At 55.5% G+C, this 25,345-nt stretch overlaps 3 protein-coding genes across 6 annotated transcripts; 2 read left to right on the top strand and 1 right to left on the bottom strand.

Annotated features, from left to right (window-relative positions):
* Positions 1-1,077: 1,077 nt before the first annotated feature.
* LTB4R2 (leukotriene B4 receptor 2) lies at positions 1,078-2,575 on the top strand. The gene has a single exon (XM_030804153.1). The coding sequence runs from the start codon at positions 1,101-1,103 to the stop codon at positions 2,268-2,270; it is 1,170 nt and encodes a 389-aa protein (XP_030660013.1). The 5' UTR covers positions 1,078-1,100; the 3' UTR covers positions 2,271-2,575.
* Positions 2,028-8,537, top strand: LTB4R (leukotriene B4 receptor). Of its 3 annotated transcripts, none has more exons than XM_003260695.2 (2): positions 2,028-2,333; positions 6,147-7,447. In XM_003260695.2, the coding sequence occupies exon 2, from the start codon at positions 6,162-6,164 to the stop codon at positions 7,218-7,220; it is 1,059 nt and encodes a 352-aa protein (XP_003260743.1). In that variant the 5' UTR covers positions 2,028-2,333; positions 6,147-6,161; the 3' UTR covers positions 7,221-7,447. The 3 variants fall into 3 exon arrangements, with proteins under 3 accessions (XP_003260743.1, XP_003260740.1, XP_012353450.1); XM_003260692.3 differs by lacking the exon at positions 2,028-2,333 and adding an exon at positions 3,641-5,533 and having other exon boundaries at positions 6,147-8,537; XM_012497996.2 differs by lacking the exon at positions 2,028-2,333 and adding an exon at positions 5,218-5,529 and having other exon boundaries at positions 6,147-7,442.
* Positions 8,538-8,856: 319 nt separating this feature from the next.
* On the bottom strand, positions 8,857-24,816 carry ADCY4 (adenylate cyclase 4). 2 transcript variants are annotated; one of them, XM_030804149.1, is made up of 25 exons: positions 24,226-24,816; positions 22,510-22,707; positions 22,241-22,402; positions 21,505-21,654; positions 20,925-21,073; positions 20,735-20,846; positions 19,882-20,009; positions 19,574-19,732; positions 19,115-19,247; positions 18,775-18,948; positions 16,728-16,771; positions 16,508-16,594; positions 16,254-16,323; positions 15,813-15,910; positions 14,758-14,842; positions 14,513-14,650; positions 13,795-13,905; positions 13,355-13,539; positions 13,074-13,158; positions 12,515-12,673; positions 10,232-10,378; positions 9,826-9,933; positions 9,595-9,709; positions 9,152-9,276; positions 8,857-9,066 (listed from the first exon to the last, which is right to left on the bottom strand). In XM_030804149.1, exons 1-25 carry the CDS (start codon positions 24,379-24,381, stop codon positions 8,914-8,916), a joined length of 3,231 nt encoding a protein of 1,076 aa, XP_030660009.1. In that variant the 5' UTR covers positions 24,382-24,816; the 3' UTR covers positions 8,857-8,913. The 2 variants fall into 2 exon arrangements, with proteins under 2 accessions (XP_030660009.1, XP_030660010.1); XM_030804150.1 differs by lacking the exons at positions 13,074-13,158; positions 13,355-13,539.
* Between the last annotated feature and the right edge of the window lie 529 nt (positions 24,817-25,345).

Genomic DNA, 25,345 nt, shown 5'->3' with positions numbered 1-25,345 from the left:
CCAAGTTTTGCTTGACTTTTCCAAGAAGAGAGGGCTGCTGCTTAGTATGTCCCTACTCATCCTTTCCTTTCTTGTCTTGTATCCTGGTGCAGCCTGGTAATGGGGCCTCTTCATGGTTGTGTGTCATGACTCCCTAACCATTATGCCTCCATGCATCCCCTGTTCCTCCTGGAACCTGGCACCATGCCTTACATGGAAAAGCTGTCATTGACAGCCCAGTGAGAGCCCTGAGGGTGGAGTGACTGGGGTAGGGCCTGAGGCAAGAGGTGGGAGGAGGTAGGTCAGGAGCTGAAGAAAAGGGGCTCAGCCGGACCAGGAGACTAGAAACAGGCAAAGATAAGGCAGGTGGGGGACTGAGTTGTTTGGGTCACCTTCTCTGCAGGCCAGAGAGACCAGGCAACATACACACTGCAGAAGGTGGGCTGGGAGGATTGGGGCCAGAGCTGGAGGAGGGATGAGAACGGAAGCAGGACCAGGGTCAGGATTCAGCGGAGTCCCCCTATTTCCTTCTACCGCCAGGGAATCTTACTGCCCCCCTTCAGCTTATGCTGTTTCCTGGCAAGGCAGGCTCTCACATGCCTGGACGCCTGGATGCGTTGGTGATGGGAAGGAGCAGGGTGAGGGAGGGGCCCCAGGAGAGGCCCAGGATGAGCCTCATCTTGTCCCTCCCCATTCTTGCCTTACCCTCTGCAAATGTGATAGGCAAAGGACAGGAGTAGGCACCTCGCCCACTGCTGCTTAACCTTTCAGCTTCTCCAGGCCCCCAATCCTGCTTGCTCCCAGCTTGGTAAGTAGATCTGTGCACGACCCTTTACACCCCACCATCCAGTTTTGCCCAGATGTGCTAGAATGGGGCTGGACAAAGAAGGAGGGGCCAGACTAGAGGAGTGGTGGTAGAGATAGTGACAGCCTGGGGTGAGGACTTTTTGCCTGTTTACCCACTGAGCTCTGGGAAACAGCCAGGAGTGGGGCAGGTCAACTGACTGGGAGCAGGGGATCTGGGTCCCAAGAAGGAGTTGTGTTTGAGGTGGGGTCTGGGTCCTCGTGGAAGTCAGGACTCCCAGGCAGGAAAGAGGCAGGCTGCAGGGAAGTGAGGAGGCATGGCCCCTTCTCATCGGGCATCACAGGTGGGGTTTTGCCTCACCTCTGAACGCCCTCTATGGCGCCTTCCACCCATCTGTAGGCCCAGAAGGATGTCGGTCTGCTACCGTCCCCCAGGGAACGAGACACTGCTGAGCTGGAAGACTTCGAGGGCCACAGGCACGGCCTTCCTGCTGCTGGCGGCGCTGCTGGGGCTGCCCGGCAACGGCTTTGTGGTGTGGAGCTTGGCGGGCTGGCGGCCTGCACGGGGGCGACCGCTGGCGGCCACGCTTGTGCTGCACCTGGCGTTGGCCGACGGCGCGGTACTGCTGCTCACGCCGCTCTTTGTGGCTTTCCTGACCGGGCAGGCCTGGCCGCTGGGCCAGGCGGGCTGCAAGGTGGTGTACTACGTGTGCGCGCTCAGCATGTACGCCAGCGTGCTGCTCACCGGCCTGCTCAGCCTGCAGCGCTGCCTCGCCGTCACCCGCCCCTTCCTGGCGCCCCGGCTGCGCAGCCCGGCCCTGGCCCGCCGCCTGCTGCTGGCCGTCTGGCTGGCCGCCCTGTTGCTCGCCGTCCCGGCCGCCGTCTACCGCCACCTGTGGAGGGACCGCGTATGCCAGCTGTGCCACCCGTCGCCGGCCCACGCCGCCGCCCACCTGAGCCTGGAGACTCTGACCGCCTTCGTGCTTCCTTTCGGGCTGATGCTCAGCTGCTACAGCGTGACGCTGGCACGGCTGCGGGGCGCCCGCTGGGGCTCCGGGCGGCACGGGGCGCGGGTGGGCCGGCTGGTGAGCGCCATCGTGCTTGCCTTCGGCTTGCTCTGGGCCCCCTACCACGCAGTCAACCTTCTGCAGGCGGTCGCCGCGCTGGCTCCACCGGAAGGGGCCTTGGCGAAGCTGGGCGGGGCCGGCCAGGCGGCGCGAGCGGGAACTACAGCCTTGGCCTTCTTCAGTTCTAGCGTCAACCCAGTGCTCTACGTCTTCACCGCTGGAGATCTGCTGCCCCGGGCAGGTCCCAGTTTCCTCACGCGGCTCTTCGAAGGCTCCGGGGAGGCCCGAGGGGGCGGCCGCTCTAGGGAGGGGACCATGGAGCTCCGAACTACCCCTCAGCTGAAAGTGGTGGGGCAGGGCCGCGGCAATGGAGACCCGGGGGGTGGGATGGAGAAGGACGGTCCGGAATGGGACCTTTGACACCAAACCCTACAACCTGCTGCCCTTCCCTATCTCTTTCCACCCCCCACCCACCCTCGGGAGGTCAGTGTTCTGGAACATTTGGGGACCCTTCTTTGACTAGAGTTTGCATCTGGCTGGGTAGGATTACTATACACTTGGGGCAGGCCCAGGCTCCTCCAAACTGAGGGATTATGAGGGTGGTGATGGTCCCTGTTAAGGACTATTGCGTGCTTGCAGGTTGGCATGTACTCATGTGCCAGCATTGCTTACTGGTTGCCAATAGCTGTTATTGTGAAATACACTGGGAAGCCATTAGATGATGACTTCAGTGTGCCTCCCCTGGTGGTTCTTCATGCCTGAGTTGTACTGAAGCCACCTAGTTCCCTGCTGGGTCAAGCCAGGCTGGGCAGTGCCGGCCTTCAGTGGCATCTTGACCTGCCCTCCTCAGCCCCAGTGCCCTGGTTCCACAGGCCAACCCATAGAACCACTCTGGAAGTAAAGGAGAAAATGGAAGGAGAGGTATGGGAGCTTGGATGAGGGGTAGGAATGGGATCCATTCTCTGAGGCTTATAAAAGCCTCTGGGGAGGAAATGGCTCTGAAGGGGAAAGTGAATCTGTGGGGTTTGAAAAGAAAGTTTTCCTGCCTGTCTTGTGTTTGGTCCAGTGAGTGTGAGACAGGCACACAAGGAGTGGACAGTGGTGTAGGGGCCCTGGGAGTCTGAGACTTATCTTCCTCCCTGACCATCTGATCCTCCCTGCAAAGGCCACCTGATGTGAAAAGGAGCCCAGGAGCAGGCCCTCAGTCAGGGAAGTTTGGAGGTTGGCCATCGGGGGGTATGAGGAATGGCAGGAATATTTAGAGGACAGGAATAATTTTTCAGAGAAGTGCCACCTATTCTTTTTCTCTTTGCCAAGTCTGGGCTCCTTCCAAGATGCTGCTAGCTATTCCTAGCCCCTTCCCCAATACTTCTCTGGCCCCACCTTTTGGAATCCCTATGTAGGTCTAAAAACGGTTCTAGATCCTGACACCTTTGATTGGGGGATGTAGAATGGGATTCTTTTCAGGGAACATCCACAAGTACACATCTGTGGTCACTAAGGTGACCAGCTCATCCCAGGTGGCCCGGGACTTTCCCAGTTTTAGCACTGAAAACTCCTTGTCTCAGTCCTGCCGGTTTCCCAACAAACTGAGATGGTTGGCCGCTAAAGTGGCTACCCTGACCATCACCCCAGGCTCTGCTTTAGCGACTGCTCACACCTACCTGCCTCCCAGACAGAAGTCAAAACACAGCAAAAGAAACCCAGTCCCCAGGGTCATGCTAGGGCTACCAAAACTGGGAAGAACTAGCACCTGTGAACTAGAACAGCAGGGAGTATGCTTAGAGTGCCTGGTCCTGGGTGTGGAGAAGAAAGGCCATCAAGGTAGATGCGGGTGGGGAACAGCTTGAGAGAGGAGGCAAGGACAACCCAGTTGCTGTCTGAAGGGGCCTCTAGTTGACCCTGGAGCTTCTGTCCCCAAACACAGGCCTCACAGGATTCTTTCTGTCCTCTTGCACTGGGCAGAGGTTCCCTAACTTACTCTGTTGCACATTGCCCTTCTCTCACACCCCGTGTGGTCAGAAAGCCCTTCCTCAACTCTGACTTCAGTTCTTGCTGCGGTTTCTGCCGATTTTTTTTCATATCCTCTGCCTGACAGCTGCGAGGTCAACTCTGCTCTGGCTTTTCTCCAAGCAGAGCAAGTGGGGGCTCTGGAAAGGTTAAGGGACCTCAGTGGCCACCATTACACTTTGCATCTTTCCTGAGAAGTGAGAGTTGAAAGGGAAGCAGGAAGGCCCATGGTCAGATTGAAGGAAGGACTTTTTAGTTTTTTTTTTTTTTTTGAGACGGAGTCTCGCCCTGTCATTCAGGCTGGAGTGCAGTGGTGCGATCTCAGCTCACTGCAGCCTCCACATCCTGGGTTCACATGATTCTCCTGCCTCAGCCTCCCAAGTAGCTGAGACTACAGGCACATGCCACTACACCTAGCTAACTTTTGTATTTTTAGTAGAGACGGGGTTTCACCACGTTGGCCAGGCTGGTCTCAAACTGCTGACATCAAGCGATCCGCTCCCCTCAGCCTCCCAAAGTGCTGGGATTACCGGTGTGAACCACCACAACTGCCAGGAATTTTTAGTTTTTAGCTTTTGCAGGAGACTTCAAGGAAAGGAGACGTTCCTCTGTCCAGGAAACAGGGAAGGGGACCATTTCTGCATTGCTGGTTTCCCCTCTCGGCAGGGTGGGCATGAGGCATCACTGTTCCTGCTCCCTCACTCCTGCTCCTCATGCTCAGCCTGCCTAGCTCGGCCTCAACTTTGTGTGTCTAAAGTGGAACTGAATAGTAGGCTGTGGGAAGATAGGAAAGAGGTGGTGCCAATCTCCTTGCCCAGATCATAAATCCAGACTCAGCAGGGTAACCACATAGGCAAGCACAAGGCAGGTGCCTGGGGAAAGGGGAAGTAATTGGCATTCTGTGTGATACCAAGGAGACCATTTGGATTTTGGCTTCTACCAGAGAGAATGGAGAATTGGTTGACCTAAATGGAACCAATCCCTTTAAGTAAGGGGAGGAAAGGGGGTGCTGGAAGATGGCCCTCTTCCCACGGCTAGATCATAGCTTGAACTGAAGCCAAGGACAGACTGCTGCCCCCTTCGGCATTTACTGGCGTGCCCTCTTTAAATCATGATGTTATCTAACCCAAACCCAGACCCAGGACCTAGTCACAGCTCCAACCTACACTTCTATTAATCTTAAAAACAAAAACAAAGATATCAGCATTGTAGCCTCTCAATCTGAGCCCATTTCCCTTCTCTGGCTACCACACCTCCTTCTCCTATATGATACCATTCACTACTTTGTTCAATTCTCCAGTCTAGACCTGCATCTTGAGGCCACACCCAGCCTACTCACTCCCCACACCCCTCTTTCCTCTCTCACTGCTCCTTCCTGGTCTCATCTGGCCCCACCTCTGAGGAGTCCTCCTGCCTTCTGGGTTGCCCTGGAACACAGACTATCCCCCCTCCTACTGAAGGGAGTGGGTAGGGGTTTCAGCCCCACCCTCAGGAAGATGCGTCTTCCCTGTCCTCTGCTCCGTGGTACTTCCTCTCTGGCTGATTTAGCAAACAGCACCTAGACCTGGGGCCAGGCCCTTGGCAGTGGGACAGATCCAGGGATAGGCTACACCACCCTGCCCTAAGCCTGGGATTGGCATCAGCTTCCAACCAGTTCCTGCCAAAGCTTGTAAGTTTCCTGGGAGCGACCATGGTTGTGGTGGTGGTGGGACGGTGTGCAGCCATGAAAGAAGGTGCAAAGGAATCTCCAAAGAAAGCCTGACCAGTGTAAAAAGTTGGGAGGCTTTGTCGTTGTCACTTGTCCACTAACTCCTCCCCTCCCTGTTATTCCTGGTTGACCCTGGGCATCTCTGGGGACAGTAGGCAGGTGATTGGGAAAGTTAATGGGATTGAGGGGCTGAGGGCCTGGCAGGGGGCAAAAAGACTGGCCTTTCAAGGGGTGCAGCATTGGTAGGAACTCTCAGTTTGGTTCTGGGCTTTAGGGTCTCCTAAGGGGAGGAGACTGAAAAGGTCTGGAAATGCTGCTGCTGCTGTGGTCACTGTATATTTTGCAATTGGGTCTGTGGGCAGGAAGGGGCCCCATGACCCAGTTAGGAAACTAGTCTTTGTACTCAACCAGATCCCTTTAAGATGTCAGTCTGCAGCGATGGGGGCAGTATATTTCAGGGGGACCTCTGATGCTGCTGACCCTGGAGACAGACTAGAGTTGTCAGCCTAGGTGTGTCCATGGCGTCAGGAAACCCTTGGTCCTCTACTGTCATGCGTGTGTCCGCCCTCACTCTCCAGGTCCTCCCGACGGCCATGAACACTACATCTTCTGCAGCACCCCCCTCACTAGGTGTAGAGTTCATCTCTCTGCTTTCTATCATCCTGCTGTCAGTGGCTCTGGCTGTGGGGCTTCCCGGCAACAGCTTTGTGGTGTGGAGTATCCTGAAAAGGATGCAGAAGCGCTCCGTCACTGCCCTGATGGTGCTGAACCTGGCCCTGGCCGACCTGGCCGTATTGCTCACTGCTCCCTTTTTCCTTCACTTCCTGGCCCAAGAAACCTGGAGTTTTGGACTGGCTGGTTGCCGCCTGTGCCACTATGTCTGCGGAGTCAGCATGTACGCCAGCGTCCTGCTTATCACCGCCATGAGTCTAGACCGCTCACTGGCAGTGGCCCGCCCCTTTTTGTCCCAGAAGCTACGCACCAAGGCGATGGCCCGGCGGGTGCTCGCAGGCATCTGGGTGTTGTCCTTTCTGCTGGCCACACCCGTCCTCGTGTACCGCACAGTAGTGGCCTCGAGAAAGAACACGAGCGTGTGCTTCCCACAGTATCCCAGCGAAAGGCACCGGGCCTTCCATCTAATCTTCGAGGCCGTCACGGGCTTCCTGCTGCCCTTCCTGGCTGTGGTGGCCAGCTACTCGGACATAGGGCGCCGGCTGCAGGCCCGGCGCTTCCGCCGCAGCCGCCGCACCGGCCGCCTGGTGGTGCTCATCATCCTGACCTTCGCCGCCTTCTGGCTGCCCTACCACGTGGTGAACCTGGCCGAGGGGGGCCGCGCGCTGGCCGGCCAGGCCTCCGGGTTCGGGTTCGTGGGGAGGCGGCTGGGACAGGTCCGCCACGTGCTCATCGCGCTCGCCTTCCTGAGCAGCAGCGTGAACCCCGTGCTGTACGCGTGCGCCGGCGGCGGCCTGCTGCGCTCGGCGGGCGTGGGCTTCGTCGCCAAGCTGCTGGAGGGCACGGGCTCCGAGGCGTCCAGCACGCGCCGCGGGGGCAGCCTGGGTCAGACCGCTAGGAGCGGCCCCGCCGCTCTGGAGCCCGGCCCTTCCGAGAGCCTCACTGCCTCCAGCCCTCTCGAGTTAAACGAACTGAACTAGGCCTGGTGGAAGGAGGCGCACTTTCCTCCTGGCAGAATGCTAGCCCTGAGCCAGTTGCGTACCTGCAGGAGGAGCAGGGGCGTGGAGGGCGTGGGAGCGTGGGAGGCGGGAGTGGAGTGGAAGAAGAGGGAGAGGTGGAGCAAAGTGAGGGCCGAGTGAGAGCGTGCTCCAGCCTGGCTCCCACAGGCAGCTTTAACCATTAAAACTGAAGTCTGAAATTTGGTCAACCTTGTGAGTGGGGTACGTGTGCTGTGGGTATCGGGGTGCTCGTGGGCGCCCTGGTGGGGCCCCTCTCAGTAGTTGAGAGTCGCGTCCTTGAGTTCCCCATGATTTACAATTTTGGAAGGGACACAAAGAGACATAGCCTGCCCCCATCCCAGATGATTCCGAGTACATAGTCTGCAGATAATACTTAGCAAAACGCAGTCTACAGACTCCTAAAGCAGCTTGTTTAGGAAGACCACCCATGTGGGCTTATCACTCCAGGTTCTGTGACTCAGGGGACCTTCTGAGAAAACAGCACTGCTGTGAAACATCTTCCCTGAAGCCTGTGATAAGTCTCCTTGTTAGCATGACTCCAACTTCCTGCCAATAATCTTTGTCCTCTCCATAGGAGATGTTCTAGGGGATGCCTTCCTTTCCTCCATTTCACCAAGAGGTCAGACTTGAGGAGTAAGTCATTAGATCTTATCCCTTAGAATTCTGCGTATCAGCATCTGCTAACCTCCACAACACACCCTGGCACAGGGTGGGGCTGAGGGCCCCAGGAAACAAAGATTCCCAAAAGTGAGAGGGATGAGTCATTATTTCCTAGAGATGACTGTTGTTTTAGAGAACCTTGCTCCAACTCTGTTCTGACAAGGTTTTAGGAAGATGGCAACAACAGTGGCAGCAGTGTACTTTTTGGATCTTTCTCATAAAAAAACAAAAGAGCAAGTTAGAGAGGGAAACCAAATATCCACATGCAACATCTGCAACAAACCTAGTATGTCAAGGTTTGACATACTCCCATGGACCCCAAAGTATGAGCCAGTGAGAATGAGTCATCAATACCTCAAGACCCATATAGCAGCATCTGTGCAGAAGGATGAAGAAGGAAGCAAAGGGATGTTGGATAGACCCAAGAAGAGGAGATCCCCAAGCTATCTACAGATCCTTACTGGAAAGTATGGTGTACCAATTTGAGAACAGCAGCTGAAACTGGGAGGGACCTAACAGTATTGCCCAGGCCTCTCGCCCATTCTGTATGGTGAGCACATAATAGGTACTTATTTAGTATTTGTTGAATGAATAAAGTTCAAATGACATTTCCCTGGAGATTCTTCCGGTATTTGTGAGTAGGGGGCAGGAAAGGGCAAATTTTTGTTTTGAGTCATGTGGCTAAATTCTTTATGCTTCCAAGGTGTACAAAATACTAGAATCAAGTTGGCAGAGAGGCTGAGGGAGTTCTCTTCCTGAGCTTGTGAAAAAAGTCACCTCCTTTCAACATGCTCAGTCTCACATGCATGCATGTGTGCAGGCATGTGCACACACATACACACACACACTCGCACTAAAATTGGCCTGGGAAGAATACTTCCCACTGAAGGGCAAGGAGAAGGTGATCCCCAGCTATATCAGCAGCTTCAGACATCAATGGACTCCAGACACCCCAGAGTCTCTTTATTGAGGTTCTTAGAAGGGGAGTGCGATCTCAGCCCAGGGTAGCTGAAGGAGGTCCAGTTCGTGTCAAGTCTGTGTTCAGGAAGTAGGTGCAGAGCTGCCCTTTGCCTTTCACCTTGATGACACCCCGGCTGTAGCAGGTGTAGCCCAGGGACTGTAGGGCCCATGCTGTCTCCTCAGTCACCTACAATTGGAGGGAGGTGAGGGAATATGGAGGTGGCCCTATTCTTAGTCCCCCTCCCCCTATGCCTCCAATGTGGTTCCCTCACTTGGATTTTGCCAAGGACTCCTGTACTCTCCATGCGGCTGGCCACATTCACTGTGTTGCCCCAAATGTCATATTGCGGCTTCTGGGCCCCAATAACTCCAGCTACTACTGGTCCATGGTTCAACCCTAATAAGGGATGTGGTAATGACAGACTTGGAGAAGGAAGAGGGGAAGAGGAAGCCATAAGGAACTGGAAGGAAGGGAGAAGAGCCTGGGGGGCCCTAGAGGAGAGGAGGGGTCTCTAAGGCTAGAGGAATGTAGCTTAAGAAAAAGAGCGGGAGAGCCTTGTACCTCCTGGCCCAGCAGCTTCACACCCCATCCCAGGGAGTGAGTCAGGAAAGGGGCTTCAGGATGAACTGGGAGCAGCTAACAAAGGACTTGGAGTGGCGCAAGCTCAGGAAGGTGAGGAGGTACCAGACTGCTGCAGCAGGGTAAGTCTCTCACCCACACGCAGGCGGAAGTTGTTGAATGAATGCTTGTTGATGACGTCCAGCTTAGACCCCAGGGCCACGGCAAATTCCACCATAGTGCCAAGGTGGCTGCAGCTCCGTTCAGCATCCTGGCAATGGGCCCGCCCGCCAGGGTGGGCCAGTGAGGGCACAGGAATAAGTCCCACTAATGAGCCCATCAATGAGAGCCCAGAGGAGGGTGGTAGGTAAGGAAGGGTTGCCGTACCTGTTGTGCATCCTGTCCAGAGGTGGCATTTAAGCCTGTGGCTGCCATGTAGGTGCTGCCGATGGTCTTGATCTTCTCCACCCCACTGAACTTGGGCTTGGAAAGCAGCTGTATATAGAGAAGAGTCCTGTCCCCAGTCACTCTCTCCGTCCCCTCTCCCCGAAGCCCAGCCCCAAGCCTTTGGAGTTAAAGGATCAGGCTGTGGGAGTGGGGATGGTGTCAGGAAGGAGAGGGTTGGTGGTGGGCAGTGTTACTGGAGTGGGTAGATCTGGGGGATCAGAGGAGGCGAGGGAGTACTGTGGAGGGGAGGATTGACTTCATGGCCAGAAAAGCAAAGTGGAAGGAGGTACTGTGGAAAATTCTAGAATCTAGGACATAGGGTCTGGGAGACTCTCGGAATTTTCACCTCATCAAAATCAGCAATTATCTCATTGAGCAGCCTCAGACACTCTAGGCCCTCATGATTGATGTTGGATTCAGAGTAGAACTCCTTGAAGTCTGGGACTGAGGCGAAGAGGACACAAACGCATTCGTAGGACTGGTGGTAGAGATCCTGGGGGAGCAGGAGACTGGAGTGAGGGGTGCGTGTCATGTTCCTCTCCCTTCTAGGTCTGTGTGGGGCCCTCGTCCCCATGTCCACACTCCTGGTCTCCCTGTTTAAGAATAATTGGGAAGGAGGGAGAGGAGTAGGGCCAGGCTACCCCAGGGAAGTGACTCAGGAGTCAAAGCTTAGATCTCATTGTAATTCTAGGAGAGACAGAGGTTTGGCGTCAAGATCACCTCACAGCAACACGAAGGGAGTCACTCCTAGAACTGGGATCCTGTCAATGTGAATTATTTCTATATTCTATCTTATTGCTGAAAGGTGTTTAAGTCAACTAAGCCGGCTACAAAACCAAAGGTAAAATGTGTTTAAGTGTTTAAGTCAGTTAAGATAGGTACAAAATGAAAGATAAAGTAAGCAACAATAGGGACTATGAGGCAAAGGGAAAATAAGGGTAAGATAATAAAGATGGAATCAGACCTGAGGGTGGTTCACAAAATGAGTGCTATGAAATCCTATTTAGTCTTAGATTTTGGCTCTCAGCTTTCTAGCAGCCAAAGTGAAGAGAGAAAAGGATCGATTACAAGATTCCCTGTGTCTGTAAGAGAAGAAACCAGAAACAGAACTACTCCTGATCTTGAGAGCAGGGAGCAGGTGGTGGGGGCATAAGGCTGTGAAAGAGCTCCTGAGCTGCTTCTTTTAACATTCCTCAATATGAGCCAAGAGCGTTCCCATAGCAGAGGGCCAGCAGGTGATACAAATAAGATGGTACAGATATGTGGGTGACTTTATGATGGTTTGGCTCTAGCAAGATTTTTGAGGATCTAGAGCAGCATCATCCAATAGAAACTTGTGCAATGGAAACATTCCCTATCTGCAGTGTCCAATAGGGTGGCCACTAGCTACAAGTGGCTGTTGAGCCCTGGAAATGTGGCGGATGCAACTGAGGAACTGAATATTTTATTTTAATTAATTAACATTAAAATTTCATATGGCTAATGGCTACCATATTGGATAGTGCAGGTCTAGAGAGAGGGGTGGACTGTACCCTCTAGACCAGCAGTCGCCAACCTATTTAGCCCCAAGGATGGGTTTCATGGAAGACAAGTTTTCCACGCACCCAGGCTGTGGGGGGGGGGTGGGGGGTGGGGTTGGTTTTGGGATGAAACTGTTCTACTTCGGATCATCAGGCATTAGTTATTAGGTTGGTGCAAAATTAATTGCATTTTTTTTTTGCCATTAAAAGTAATTACTTTTAGGCCGGGTGCGCCTGTAATCTCAGCATTTTGGGAGGCCAAGGTAGGTGGATCACCTGAGATCAGGAGATCGAGACCAGCCTGGCCAACATGGTGAAACCCTGTCTCTACTAAAAAAAAAGTACAAAAAAAATTAGCCAGGCATGGTGGCAGGTGCCTGTAATCCCAGCTACCCGGGAGGCTGAGGCAGGAGAATCGCTTGAAGCCAGGAGGCGGAGGTTTCAGTGAGCTGAGATCGCGCCATTACATGCACTCCAGCCTGAGCGATGAGAGTGAAACTCTGTCGCACTCCAGCCTGAGCGACGAGAGTGAAACTCTGTCTCAAAAAAAAAAAAAAAAAAGTAATTACTTTTAATTATATTACTTTTAATGGAAAAACTGCGATTAATTTTGCACCAGCCTAATAGATTTTCATAAGGAGTGTACAACCTAGACCCCTTGCATGTGCAGTTCACAATAAGGTTCAAGTTCCCATGAGAATCTGATGCCGCTACTGATCTGACAGGAGGTGGAGCTCAGGCGGTAGTGCTGGCTCATCGCTCACCTCCTGCTGTGTAGCCCAGTTCCCAACAGGCCATGGACCAGTATCAGTCTGCAGCCTGGGGGCTGGGGACCCCTGCTCCAGACAGCTCCCATCAACACCTAAGCTTCTGGAATGTATGGAATGGTCATGAGTTAGAGAAGACATGCCTTCCAAGTAAGAATTTGAAATGCATTTTGTGCTCACCAAAGAATCTAAGATGTTGTGAAAACGAAGACGCTTGACAAGCACAAGGGCTTGGGTGACCCTTGTGGGGGTTCTAGAGAGAACGGGCCATAGGTCAAGACTTTCATCCGAAATTAGGCCCTATGGCGTCTGTGGCTCAGGAGTCAGGGGGTCAGGAGTCACCTCGTTGCGCCGGTTCTGGCCAATGAACTGGGGGGCCACGTGTGCAGGGAGCACATTCTCCAAGAGCAGCCGAGTCAGGTTCTCCATCGTCTCTGTCTCCTCCCGCTCCTGCCTCAGCTTCTTCTTCCACAGGAAGTCCAGGCGGCAGTAGTACTCATTCTGGGGAGGGTCACCGGGGGCCATGGGGAGACACAGAGCAGGGGAAGCCCAGCTCCTGTGTGTTCAGCCCCAACTCCACGATGCCTGAAACCACCCCCACCCCACCCCCAGTTTAGAAGTAGAGCTTAAGGTGCAAGTATCCTTGGAGAGAGACTATCCTTGAAATTAGATTCAGACTAGGGATACAGAATTGGCAGCAGACTTTTTCTAAAGCATGGGCTTTCCCAGATAGAGGTGTGGGAGAAAGGAGGGGCGGGGAGTGAAGGAGAAAGAAAGGAAGCAGGAGGGCTCGCTTAGAAGCTTCCAATGGGCATTCAACCCTGGAGATTAGAAAGATCAAGTCACAAATATGGGGGCCACTCATAGGTGGGCCCTGGTGGGGCTGAGCTGGGTGACTTACCTGGCGAGCCAGGACAAGGAGGGTGAAGAAGAAGATGAAGAAGGAGATAGCACCCATCAGTTTGGGCTCCTTCAGCACTCCGGGCCTGAAGGGGCCATGGATCAGGGTTGCCCCTTGCTTTGCCCCTTCCTGGCCTTCTCCCTGCCCCCATGTAGGCCTCCGCTTCCCTCCCACTTTGCCCTGTGGGTGATTCAGGTCAGTGAGGCCAGGACAGCTCTGCTGTGTCCCATCTCACCCCCATCCCAGGGGGCTCGGCACCTCTGTCCAGCAGCTGTGCACACCTGGAGTCCAAGGGGCCCAGATAGAGGCGGACGATGAGGCATTCGGACAGCCAGGCGTGGGAGTGCAGGAAGAGGGAGCAGGATGCCGCCAGCCACAGCAGGAGCAGCAGCAGCTTCAGCTCGAAGCTCATGTGCAGAAAGAGGGAGCAGGAGAGGAAGCCCAGTGTGCAGCAGTGCAGGGAGTACTGTGGGGCCAGGCGGGGGTCAGGAGTGGGCATGTCCCATAGGCAGAGGGGGGACACCTGAGGGCTCCCTTCCTGTCCCTCCCAGGCCCAGGTCCTATCTGGGAGACAGGGGGCATTGTACACACTGATACACACTGGGTGTGACTTATGTCTGTTCTAATCCACAGAATGGGGTGTTCCTCCACTCAGGGGGCTGTGGGCTTGGGCTGAGGAAGGGTGTGCAGAGGGAGATTAAGGGCATGTGGGAACACTCACTGGGACACTGATGAGAGGCAGAGACCCAGGGAGCTCCCAGGAGAGGTTGGAAATCATGGAGGACACATTGGGAGCTTGGAAAGGGCAGTCTGATGATGTTGGGAAGAAGAACTGCAGAGGAGATGAGGAGTTGAAGAGGCAGGTAACTTCTTGGGCACAATGGTGGCTTGTGCTGGGTTTCAGCTGACCCAGGGATGAGTCAGGGGCAGACTCGACCAAAGGGGTGGATCCTGCTATTTCTGGTTGGGAAGGGAACCTCAGCACTGGGGTCCTCACTAGGGGAGGAGTTATGTGAGGGGCGTCGAGAGTCCTCCTCTGACTCTGAGCCACTGTGTGAGCTCTCGCCAGCCACTTAGCCTCTCTGGGTCTTAGTTTCCTCTTCTGTAACTTGGCTGGTGGGTGATTCCCAGGAGCCCTCCAGGAATAGGATTCTAGGAATGAGTCTAAATCCTGAAAAATCAGCCAAGTGATCTAAGTAATAAATAACTGCCTACACAGAAAAAAGATAAGAAGGACATTCGCCGACATGTTATTAACAACTATTATGCCCAGATGGTAGATTGCTGGAGACTGTAATTTTTTTCTTTCTATTTGTACAACATCTCCAGCATCCCTTGGGCTTAGTCCAGCTGCCTGCCCAAATCCAGGGGTTCCCTTTCAGTCCCTGGCAGGTCCAACATGCCCTGATGGGAGTGGATAGGGCCCCCTCTGTCCTCACCAGGCTGGTAATGGCCATGGCAAAGACAAGGAGGATGGTGGCGGTGCCCAAGGCTATTCTCAGTCCTGGTCGTGTGGCCACCAGGCCAGACAGTGCAGGCAGCCAGTGCAGCATCTTGGGGCCTTTCAGGACACACCTCTGTGGAGGGAATATGGGCATCTTAGCCATGGGGCTGGGGCACCCTCTTCAGGGCAGGTTGTGACCAGGGCTCTGGCATACCACTTCCACCCCTCAGCCCACCTCACCATCAGGTCCTCTGAGAAGCAGACAAAAAGGATGAGGAGGAAGAGGAGGAAGGTGATGCTATACATGATGGCCAGAGCTGGGGGCCTAAAGGGAGACAAAAGCGAGGCCTTGAAGTGCCAGAACAGGCTCCCTGTGTGCTATGAAGGTGCTGTGTGAGCTGGGTGGAAGTTGGGGGAAGTGGTTCTGGGGAATCTGGGTTGGCTGGCGATGGGGTCCCAGCTGATAGAAGACATTGCACTCTGATGATCTGGGTTGGTGGCTTAAGGGTCTACGGCAGTGTTGAGGTGGAACAGGGACCCATATGGTGGGGAGTGGGGGCTCACAAGAATGGCCGAGGCTACGGCAGACCGATCTTTGGGCCTTTAGGCCAAAGCTCTTTAACCTGGCTGAGTTTTCTTTTTTTTGAGATGGAGTCTCGCTCTGTTGCCCTGGCTGGAGTGCAGTGGTGTGATCTTGGCTCACTGCAAACTCCGCCTCCCGGGTTCGAGCGATTCTCCTGCCTCAGCCTCCCGAGTAGCCGGGATTACAGGCGCCCTCCATCTCACCCAGCAAATTTTTGTATTTTTAGTAGAGATGGGGTTTCACCATATTGGCCAGGCTGGTATTTAACTCCTGACCTCAGGTGATCCACCTGCCTCGGCTTCCCAGAGTGCTGGGATTGCAGGCGTGAGCCACCACACCCGGCCACCTGGCTAAGAACAAGTCCTCATCCCTCCTAGCAGTGGACTAGGAATGAGGGCTTACTTTCTAAGCTCATGCATTTGCTGCCAGATTTGGGTTTCTCAATGGAAACAAACCTGCCTTCATGGGGATGTTGTTAGCATCAAAAGAGATGCTCATGGGAAAATGCTAGGGCTGTGTAGAAAGTCCGCAGGATCTACAAGGTTAAGATAAGGGCTGTGATTATCATTTTCCCCAGAACACATATTTCCTCTGTGGGTAAGTGCCTGAAGCTAAGGGGAAAGGGTGAAGGAAGAAAGTGTGGCCAGGGGTCATGAGCGCAAGGTGATCCGCTTATGACAGCCAGGGCCTCCTTTGCCTGGGGCACTCTCACCTGTTTGTCACTAGCATCTGGATGATGAAGTTGGAGAGAAAAACCAGGAAGGTGCAGGCTTCATAGTATTTGAAGGCGGGGATTGCAGAGAGTCGGTACTGAAAGTGAGGGGGCCGGAGGTGGAGACAGGGTCCAGTGCTACCCATCACCTTGAAGGCATCACTTCCAAGCAAGGGGTGGGCTCCTCAGCCTCACTGCCCAGCCTCCAGTTCAGTTCCATGTAGACCCTACCAGTTCTCCAAGGAGTTACCCTCCTTCCTCCCCCTACCATCTAGTAGCTCAGTCTACAGAGTGACTTTCCTTTAGAGAGAGGCACAAGCTCCTCACCCCTAGGATCGCAAACTGAGCAGACCTGGGGAGGAGACCCAAGGGCTGACCCCTCCCCAGCGCCAAGGAACTAAAGTTGGGAAGTTGTTTGGTGCCACCCACACCACAGCCCACCTCTTTCTCCATCTCCTTCTCTCTGAAGTACAGTGTCAGTGGGTTGAAGTCCTTAGACTGCTTCCACTGTCTGGTGGGAGGGTGGGCGAAAGCACCAGAGAGCAGAGGGCACAGAAGGGCAGGAAGAGGGCAGAGTGAGGGCAAGAGGGGGTGGTCAGGCGAGTCTTCCCTCCAGCCCCTCAGGGAGCACCATCCCTTCTCCACCACATGACCTCAGGGCCTGCGGCCCTCCCAGCCCTCTTTGTTCTCCGTACTTCTGCGAGTTGAGCTGCTCAATGACCTGGAAGAACTTGGCATCCCCAGTGTCCAGTTCATCATCTAGTCCCCGGGGGGTACGGCTCCTGCACAGTGAGAGCCAAGTCCATCACCACAGAGACCCTCAGAGCATCTGGGCAAAGCGGGAGCAGGACCCCAGGGAGGATGGAGGGGGTCATCCAGACAGCCCCACTGGCAAAAACTTTGAGGCCTCCTCACCGATCCAGGCTCCACTGGGGGCTGAAGGAAGCCAGGGTCTTCTCCTGTTGGGAGAGCACAGGGGGAGGTGGGCATGGTGGGTGTTTTCCCTGCAGTGAGTTAGACCATGAGCCACACTGCATGCTCTATACATGTCTTTGACCTTGGGCATTTCACTGGGCGCTTTCCTTTGCCTCTAATGACCTCTCTGTCTCCCAAATCCCACCTGCCCTTGAAGGGGAGGTTTGAATCTCCTTAACATTTCCCCCTGACTCTCTAGACTCCCAGGATCTTTGTGTGTGTGTGTGTGTGTGTGTGCGTGTGTGTGTGTGTGTGTGTGTGTGTGTGACGGAATCTTGCTCTGTCGCCCCAGGCTGGAGTGCAATGGCATGATCTCGGCTCACTGCAACCTCTGCCTCCCAGGTTCAACCGATTTTCCTGCCTCAGCCTTCTGGGTAGCTGAGATTACAGGCATGTGCCACCACGCCCAGCTGATTTTTGCATTTTAAGTGGAGACGGGGTTTCACCATGTTGGTCAGGCTGGTCTCAAACTGCTGACCTTAGGAGATCCGCCTGCCTTGGCTTCTCAAAGTGCTGGGATTATAGGCATGAGCCACCGCACCTGGCTGGATTTCTTTTTTTTTTTTTTTTTTGCGATGGAGTTTTGCTCTTGTTGCCCAGGCTGGAGTGCATTGGTGCAATCTCAGCTCACTGCAACTTCCGCCTTCCAGGTTCAAGCAATTCTCTTGCCTCGGCCTCCTGAGTAGCTGGGATTGCAGGCACGCACCACCACGCCTGGCTAATTTTTGTATTTTTAGTGGAGATGGGGTTTTGCCATGTTGGCCGGGCTGGTCTCAAACTACTGACCTCAAGCTATCCATCTGCCTCATCCTCCCAAAGTACTGGGATTACGGGCGTGAACCACCGTGCCTGGCAAGATTTCTAATATTTGACTGAGCCCCTGGAACTTCAGGGACTAAGTGGATTTCTGTGCTAGTGAAGGTCCTGCCTCAGGAGACACCCTTGAACAAAGGGTCCTGCTCTTCCACCCTGATACTCCCTAGCCTGCACACCAGTGGAAAGCGGCAGGAGGTCTAGCATGGGCCCTGGCAGGCATTCCTGCTATGTAATTGCACCTAAGGTCATCTCACAGTCCCAGGGCTTGTAGCAGTCCCCACACACCACTCCACCCACACTGGAGGTCTCATCCTGCAACAGTCAGCTGAGCCTCAGCTTCTTCCTTCCTCTTCCTCCTGTCAGCTTAACCCTCTGACCTCTCCCCTACCTCATGTTAACACTTGGAATTGGCTGGGCACGGTGGCTCACGCCTGTAATCCCAGCACTTTGGGAGGCCGAGGCGGGTGGATCACAAGGTCAGGAGATCGAGACCACGGTGAAACCCCGTCTCTACTAAAAATACAAAAAAATTAGCCAGGCGTGGTGGTGGGCGCCTGTAGTCCCAGCTACTCGGGAGGCTGAGGCAGGAGAATGGCGTGAACCCGGGAGGCGGAGCTTGCAGTGAGCCGAGATCGCGCCACTGCACTCCAGCCTGGGCGACAGAGCGAGACTCCGTCTCAAAAAAAAAAACCCACTTGGAATTAAGTACTTCCTGCAACCACTGCTGCCAGTGTCCTTCCCCCACTCCCCAGTGTTGGGGTGATTGAAGAAGAGAGCATGCCATTTCAGGAATTGAGTTAAACAGAGACATTTCCTGGTGGTATGGGTGCACAGCCCTAGAATCAGAGACAGGAGGAAGTGGGGGTCCAACTGCCTTTGTGGTGTCAGGGGAAGGCACTCTCCTGAGTAGAGGCTGGGGAGTTATGGACATGGGGTCTGTAGGGATCTTGTGTCTTCTCTGAGGTGAGCTGGAGGGCTCTTTCTCTGGAAAGAGGGGCAAGGAAGGGCCTGAACCAGTGACTGGGGTGACCAGACAGTTCAGGACTTTGGGATGTCACAAATCATTAAGTGGCTCCCTGGTGGTGGGGGCAGGGAAGGCTGGGAGTGGGGCCTGAAGATACTGGGGGTGGATTTAACTAAGCTCTGGGGCTCAGGATGAAAGTGCACATACCGGGAGAGGGGTGGAGGTGGACACAGGGCTGTCTCCGTGGCTCAGGTGGGCAAAAGGCTTGGCTGCACCCCAGGACTCCAGGTAACGGGTCATCAGCAGTGATGGACGCATCTTGAGGCCCTCAAGCGAGGACAGCAAGCCTCCTGCAGTGCCCTTCTCATCCTCCTCCTCTGCCTGGGGCACATGAGGGCTGAGAGTAAAGACCACAGACACTTCCTCGTTCTCCCTCCACCCCCCACTAGGACCCAGGAACTCAATCTCTGGCACAGAAGAGATCAGGCCTGTTGGCTGTGGGGTGGTTTGTGTGGGCCAGCCCATGGGGTCTGGGCTGGGCTTTTACCCGTGGATCGATGACCAGATAGGTAGGCTCCCCTAGCTCCCGAAGGTAGGGGTCCCGATGCTCCATGCCCGCGTCCTCCACAGCATAAGCCCCTGCCAGCAGGGCCAGGGTAGCCCCTGTGATGTGCACTCGCCTGGAAGGAGGGAGGCAGTAGGGGTCAGCAGGGAGGGCCTTCAAATCTCCTATTTCCTGCCCCCTCACCCCCATGGCTCCTAGAACTGACAAACATCTCATGTTTTTTAAAGATCATTCCTGGAGGTCTGACTTCAAGAAAGAGCCTGTGTTACAGGAGGTGCCTCCCAGCTCCCCTCCCTGCACCCTAAGATCTCCTAAGCCCCATATGGGACTCATCTTAAGGTACTCATCTTGTGCTTATCTTAAGGAACCAATGAAAGGTTGGCAGCCTGTGGTAGGCCTGGATGGCCGTCTGCTGTAGCTGCCTAGGGCCCTAGGTCTCACCCTGGTACACCGCCTGCCTCCATGTGGTTAGCCAGTGTGACATCATGGGACCAAACGTCGTACTGCCACTTCTGCAGCCCGATGACTCCACACAGTACGCTGCCTGAGTGCACGCCCACACGCATGTTGATGTCCACGCCAGTGGCTGCCCGCAGTTTCCTGAGCAGTGTGTGTGGGGGACAAGCTGAGTCCTACCCTCAGCCCTGCCTGTGAGACACCCCTGATTCTCACAAAGAGGACTTCTGTCAGCTGCCTGCTGCCCCCCACATCCACCCTCGCCATTCCTCTTGACTACCGCCTGAGCTGACCTGATGGCCCGGCACATGTCCAGCCCCATGCGCACGCAGTTGATGGCGTGGTCTGGCAGTGAGAGTGGCAGCCCGGAGACACAGTAGTAACAGTCCCCCAGGATCTTGATCCGCATGCATTCATGCTCCTGGGAGTGTGTATGTGGGTGTGCAGAGGAACCTGGTTAGAGGTCAGAAGGGTAGGAGGGAGTTGGGAAAAGTGGGGAGCGAGTGGGGTATTCCTGAAGAAATTCCAAGGTGGGGTAGTGTCTAGATCAGATCTAGGGACTCCTTTCACTTGATATGGGGCTAACTGTCTTCCACGCAGATCTCTTTCTCAGAAGGGTTTCCCCAAGGGCTGGATGGCCGTGGCTCTTTCCACTTTTGGCATGTGAAGGGGGTACCCAGAGTTGAGTAAGTAAGTGTTGGTGGTCTCAGGATTGAGAGGTTGGGGGGAATCCAAGAATTGGTTGCTTGGAGGCATCCCTGGAGTCTAAGCAGGTTGCTGGGTTGAGGTTGCATAGGGCAGAAATTTCTCTTGGAAGGGCCTCCTATGGTTAGAATATCAGAACGTCTCTATAGATTTGGTTGTAGTGTCCAGAGACACATACGCTGGGGCTCTGAGCATGTTTGGGGCATTGTACTTGGGACATCTGTGGAGATACTGAAGGATCTCTGCAGGTTTCAGGTGTGTGGTGAGCAGCTTCATGACTGGGGATGTTTGAGAGGGCTTCCTCCTTCCATTGGAATATCTGGGGGCCTGCACGCACTGAAGTGGGCCTGGGATCTTATAAGGTGGGAGTTTCCCTTGGAAGGGGCTACCCAGGATGGGATGCTTGAGGGTCCCTGGGTGGGGAGGGAAGCCTTCTCTGACCTTGGCGATCTGGTCGAACTTGCCAAAGAGCTCATTGAGCATGAGCACCAGCTCCTTAGGGGAACACTCGCTGGCCAGCCGCGTGAAGCCCACGATGTCAGCATATAGCACGCTGCATAGGGCAGACTGTGTCAGTGGCACCAGGGTCTCAGCCCACAGCCCCCTCCCTTCCAGCCATTCTTCCTCATACCTGACTCCCTGGTGCCTCTTGACATAGAGGCTGTGGAAATTGTTGGTGCTCTCTGGCCGTGAACCCTGTCCTGCCTGCAGCCGTGCCATGATCTCTGCCTTCATCTCTCGGGCCAGGTAGGCAGGAAGGATGGACAAGAGAAGGTGTTCCTGGAAGAGGTCACTATGAACACCAACTCCTCTGCACTCTAAAGCCAGGAGGCCCTGCCCCCCAAATCACTCAGGAGCCCACACTGCCCACCCCAGGTGCTCCCCAGGATTCTCCCCCAGGTCCTCCCGCTGCACACAGCAGGGCCCCAGCACTCCATCCTACACTGATCACCTTTAGTGACTGAACTCCCAGTATCGACACCTGAATGGGAGTTCACTTAATATCATAACGCTCTAAAGTGCTTTTTACAAGCTTTGGTTTGTTTGAGCCTCACAACCTTCTAAGATGGGCAATACCCACGTTTTATACAAAAGAGGAAACAGATCAAGAAACCTGCCCAGAGTCACTCAACTTGTGGAGGAGCCCCGTAGTGTAATCTAAGCAACTCCTCTCTCGGAGCGCTGGTCTGGCCTTCCTAGGCCCGGCTGACCTGGTGCTTCTTCTCGGTGTCCAGCCGCCGGCGTGAGTGCAGGGAGCTGAGTGCCTCCCGGAACGTGGCCCGCAGGGCGCGCTCCATCAGCGCCTTGTGATATACTCCTGCCACGTTCCCGCACAGGAACAGCACCGCGTTTGCTGCCAACTGTGGGTGAAGGCCAGCCTCAGAGGGCGCGGGACCAGGGTGGTTGTCGTGTGTAGTTGGAGTTGGTCTCAAAGACTGGCTGGGGAAGACTGGGCTTTACGGTGAGGGACCTAACTATTGTGGGACAAGTGGTGCCACACTGTGGCATCCCTAGGGGGTTTCCCTTCCCAGAAGCTCCCTGCTCCAGACTCTAGGCTGCTTCACCAACACGACCTCTTAGGTCCGGAAACCTTTGCAGGTACATTTCCTGTGCTTGGAATACCACTCCACTGTCGCTACCCACTCCCATCGCACAAACCTTTTATTTTTTTAACATTCTCTGTCAAGGTTTCATTAACCACATCTGTTGTCCCCGGGGCAAACCACGACTCGCTCCCTTCCCTGTGGCCTGGATCCCTCTTCTGGTAACAGCAGGCATTGCACCACACTGTTGTACCAGCTCTGCGAAAGCACAGTTGGGTATCCTGCGCCCAGCGTTGTACCTTGCCTTGGAGTCACAGCTCAACAACCGCCCCCCGCCCGAAAGGAGCCTACTAGCACGTGGCAGAGCCGTCCTGAGCGCAGCCTGTGCTACTTGCGTGCTCACCTGCGGCAGCAGTGCAGGCCGTGAGTCCGGCTGTGGCCCAAGATACAGCCCGAGGATCAGCAGATGCGAGAGTGAGGAGGCGAGGCCTGCGACGGCGGCGTCCCGCATGCCCATGGGCAGCATGGTATACACCGTGAAGATGACGAAGAGAAAATAGGACACCTGGGGGCGGGGCGCGGGAAGCCGAAGGCCCAAGTGGGGCTATTCAAGGCCTGGTGAGGGATCGAAGACAGGGCCGTCCCCGCTGCCCTGCCTGCCGCCCCTCTCACCTGGTCCCAGGCGCTCACCACGCCCCCGGTGAACAGGAAGGCGTAGCCTAGCGCTAGCAGCGCGACCCATACCAAGCTGGACAGGGGACGCGTCCAGCGCTGCAGTCTCTGCTCGCGGGAAGCCAGGCCCAGCAGCAGCGAGAAGCCGCCCAGCGCGCACAGCACAGTGGTCAGGAAGCTCGGGTCTGAGGTCAGCTCCTGTGGGCAGGGGTATGTGAGGCAAGAATGTGACAGGGAGAAGGAACGAACCTGATAAAGGAAGAGCCGGCAGCCCAGCCCTTCAGCCCAGTTCTGAAAGGTGTCTCAAGCCTAAGTACGAAAAGGAGGCAAGGAACCTCCGCTTGCCATTCACTTTAGGTTGAACCATTTGAAATTGCTTGTGTCCTACTGTTTTTATCTAGACTCAGCAATCTCGTATGGTTTTTGTTGGTTGGTTGGTTTTTTGAGACAGAGTCTTGCTCTGTCGCCCAGGCTGGAGTTCAGTGGCGCGATCTCGGCTTACTGCAACCTCTGCCTCCTGGGTTCAAGTGATTCTCATGCCTCAGCCTCCCGAGTAGCTGGGATTACAGGCTCCTGCCACCACGCTCGGCTAATTTTTTTTTTTTTTTTTGTATTTTTAGTAGAAGACAGGGTCTCGCCAAGTTGCCCAGGCTGGTCTCGAGCTCCTGGGCTCAAGCGATCTCCCGCCTCGGCCTCCCAAAGTGCTAGGATTACAGGCGTGAGCCACACCGCCCAGCCTCCTGTGGTCCAACCTATTATCTTGCTGGGCCAGCCTCCCAGAAGATCTGGCTCCCATCCCCTATTTGTGAATCCATGACGTTTCTGAGCCTCAGTTTTCTTATCTGTCAAACGGGAACTAAAGCGTCATGAAGCAAATGAAAGATAGATCCAAGCTCACAAGAAGGCACTTCGGAATGAATGTGTCCAAATCTGGCCGATTTGCTCGGGAGATTCCCCGCGCCGGGGCCGGCGGCTGGCAGCTTGAAGGGCGGCGCGAGGCAGCGCTCGAGCAGCAGGGGGCGCCAGGACCCGCGGCGTCCCTCACCTCCCTGGCCGCCAGGGCTGCGATCTCGCCACCTGCCTCAACTCCAAGCAGAAGTTCCACCGCCGTCCCAGCATTTTGTCCCCACCTCTTCCCGGATTTAGGCGTGGACCAGCAAGGATTGGCCGCTCCCGGTGATTTTCCCACCTTGCCTCCAAGCAGTGAAAAGAAAACCCGGGGCAGGCCATTTCTAGAACTGGATTGAAGACCCTCTTCCTCCCCAAACAGGAACTGGACATGGGTTTACTTTGGGACTCAGTGAGAGCCAGGTGGAGGGTGCCTTCTGGGAGTCTGTGGGTACAACTGCCCTACATCCCCTAAGAGGGAGAGAAAGGCAGGAAATGAATTCCCCAGGGGCCTCCTAGAATTTCCCCTTTGGAAAACTGGAAAATCCGGTGATGGATTTATTGTAGAACCCGTAGACCAGGGATGTTCATAAATTCTGTCAGAACCCGGACAGAAACAAGAAGCATCCAGGACTCAGCTTTCTCCCTGCGCAGACCCAGAAGGGTAGAGTGACTGGCCCAGGGTCACTGCAGTTCCTAGCCAGGCTCAATGGTCCTTTCTTTCTCTGCTCCCGGCAACGAAAACACATCGAAAAGAAGACCCCACAAACCCCAACCCCGAAAATGCTCCCCAGGCAGCGACCCTCCCGCAGCAGAGGCCCGGCTCACCCTGCCGCTGGCCCAGGCCAAGGCGAGCAGCGCCGCGAGCGCACAGAGCACGATCCCCAGCAGCAGCAGCAGCAGCGGGTACTGCTGGCTCAGGCTGTAGTAGGTCTCGTAGAAGAGGTCTTCGGTGGGGGGCGGCCGGGGGCTGAAGAGGGCCATGATCTCCCCAGCCCCGAGCCCCGGGGCTGGCTAGGGCCGGGCGCCGGGTTACCTCCTTCGGCCCGGCGGGCCCCACCTGAGCTTTTCTCACCCGCCCCAAGCCGCTACCACCCCGCGCCCCCAACCTCGTGGCAATCCCGTCTCCTCTTTCAGGCCCTCCCTGCGGCCTCCCAGCCCGCTCCCAGCTGGCGATGAGGGGATCCCTCAGTCCTTTCCTCCTCCTCCCTCATACCCGGATTGTGGAGGTGCCCTAGAAAAGCCTCATCGCCAGGAGGGCAGGATTTGGGGTTGGTGCGAGGGAGCCCCGGGTTCCCCTGACCCCCGAACTCACAGCCCGCGGCGCTGGCGCAGCGGGGTGGGCTAGGCCAGGGGAGGGAGCCGGGGACCTGATGGCGGAGTCGCGCTCGCCGCTGCGCTCTGGCTCAGAGTCCCGGGCGACAGGCGCTTCCCTCCCGGCGCCGCGGGCCCCCTCCCACTTCCCCGACGGGACAGCCCGGCCCCTTCCTGTGCCAAAGCCGAACTCCCCTGGTCTCCTCCCGCACTTGGTTTTGTCTCTCCTAACACCATCGCCTCCTCGCTTCAGCCCCTTCAGTGAAGGGCAATGTGGACCCTGGGAGAGATGCGAAGGGGTGGGCTGGGGTGGACCGAATGGGATGTGTCCAAATGGAAGTGAACGTTTGGTAGTGGGGAGACCGAGGGCGGGGGGGCTGAAGCCTGGCGAGAATGTAGGGAAGAATGTGGGTCCTGGTGGGGATCTAGGTCAGAGTTGGGGGCGCTCATTCTCCTCGCGTCTCCACCTGGCTGGCAACCACTACCACCGGGTTTGAACTGTTCATGCTCCGTGGGAGGGGGTGCACCTGTGTATAGCTTTAGGAGCCATAGCTTCCCACTCCCGAACAGCAGCTGGGAATAAAAAGGGAAGCAATGTCTAGGAAGCAACCTGAGTGTGTGGTGGAGGCAGGTA

This window comes from Nomascus leucogenys, chromosome 22a (genome assembly GCF_006542625.1).
Source record: "Nomascus leucogenys isolate Asia chromosome 22a, Asia_NLE_v1, whole genome shotgun sequence".
NCBI lineage: Eukaryota > Metazoa > Chordata > Mammalia > Primates > Hylobatidae > Nomascus > Nomascus leucogenys.
This window is presented reverse-complemented; position numbering and strand designations above follow the sequence as displayed.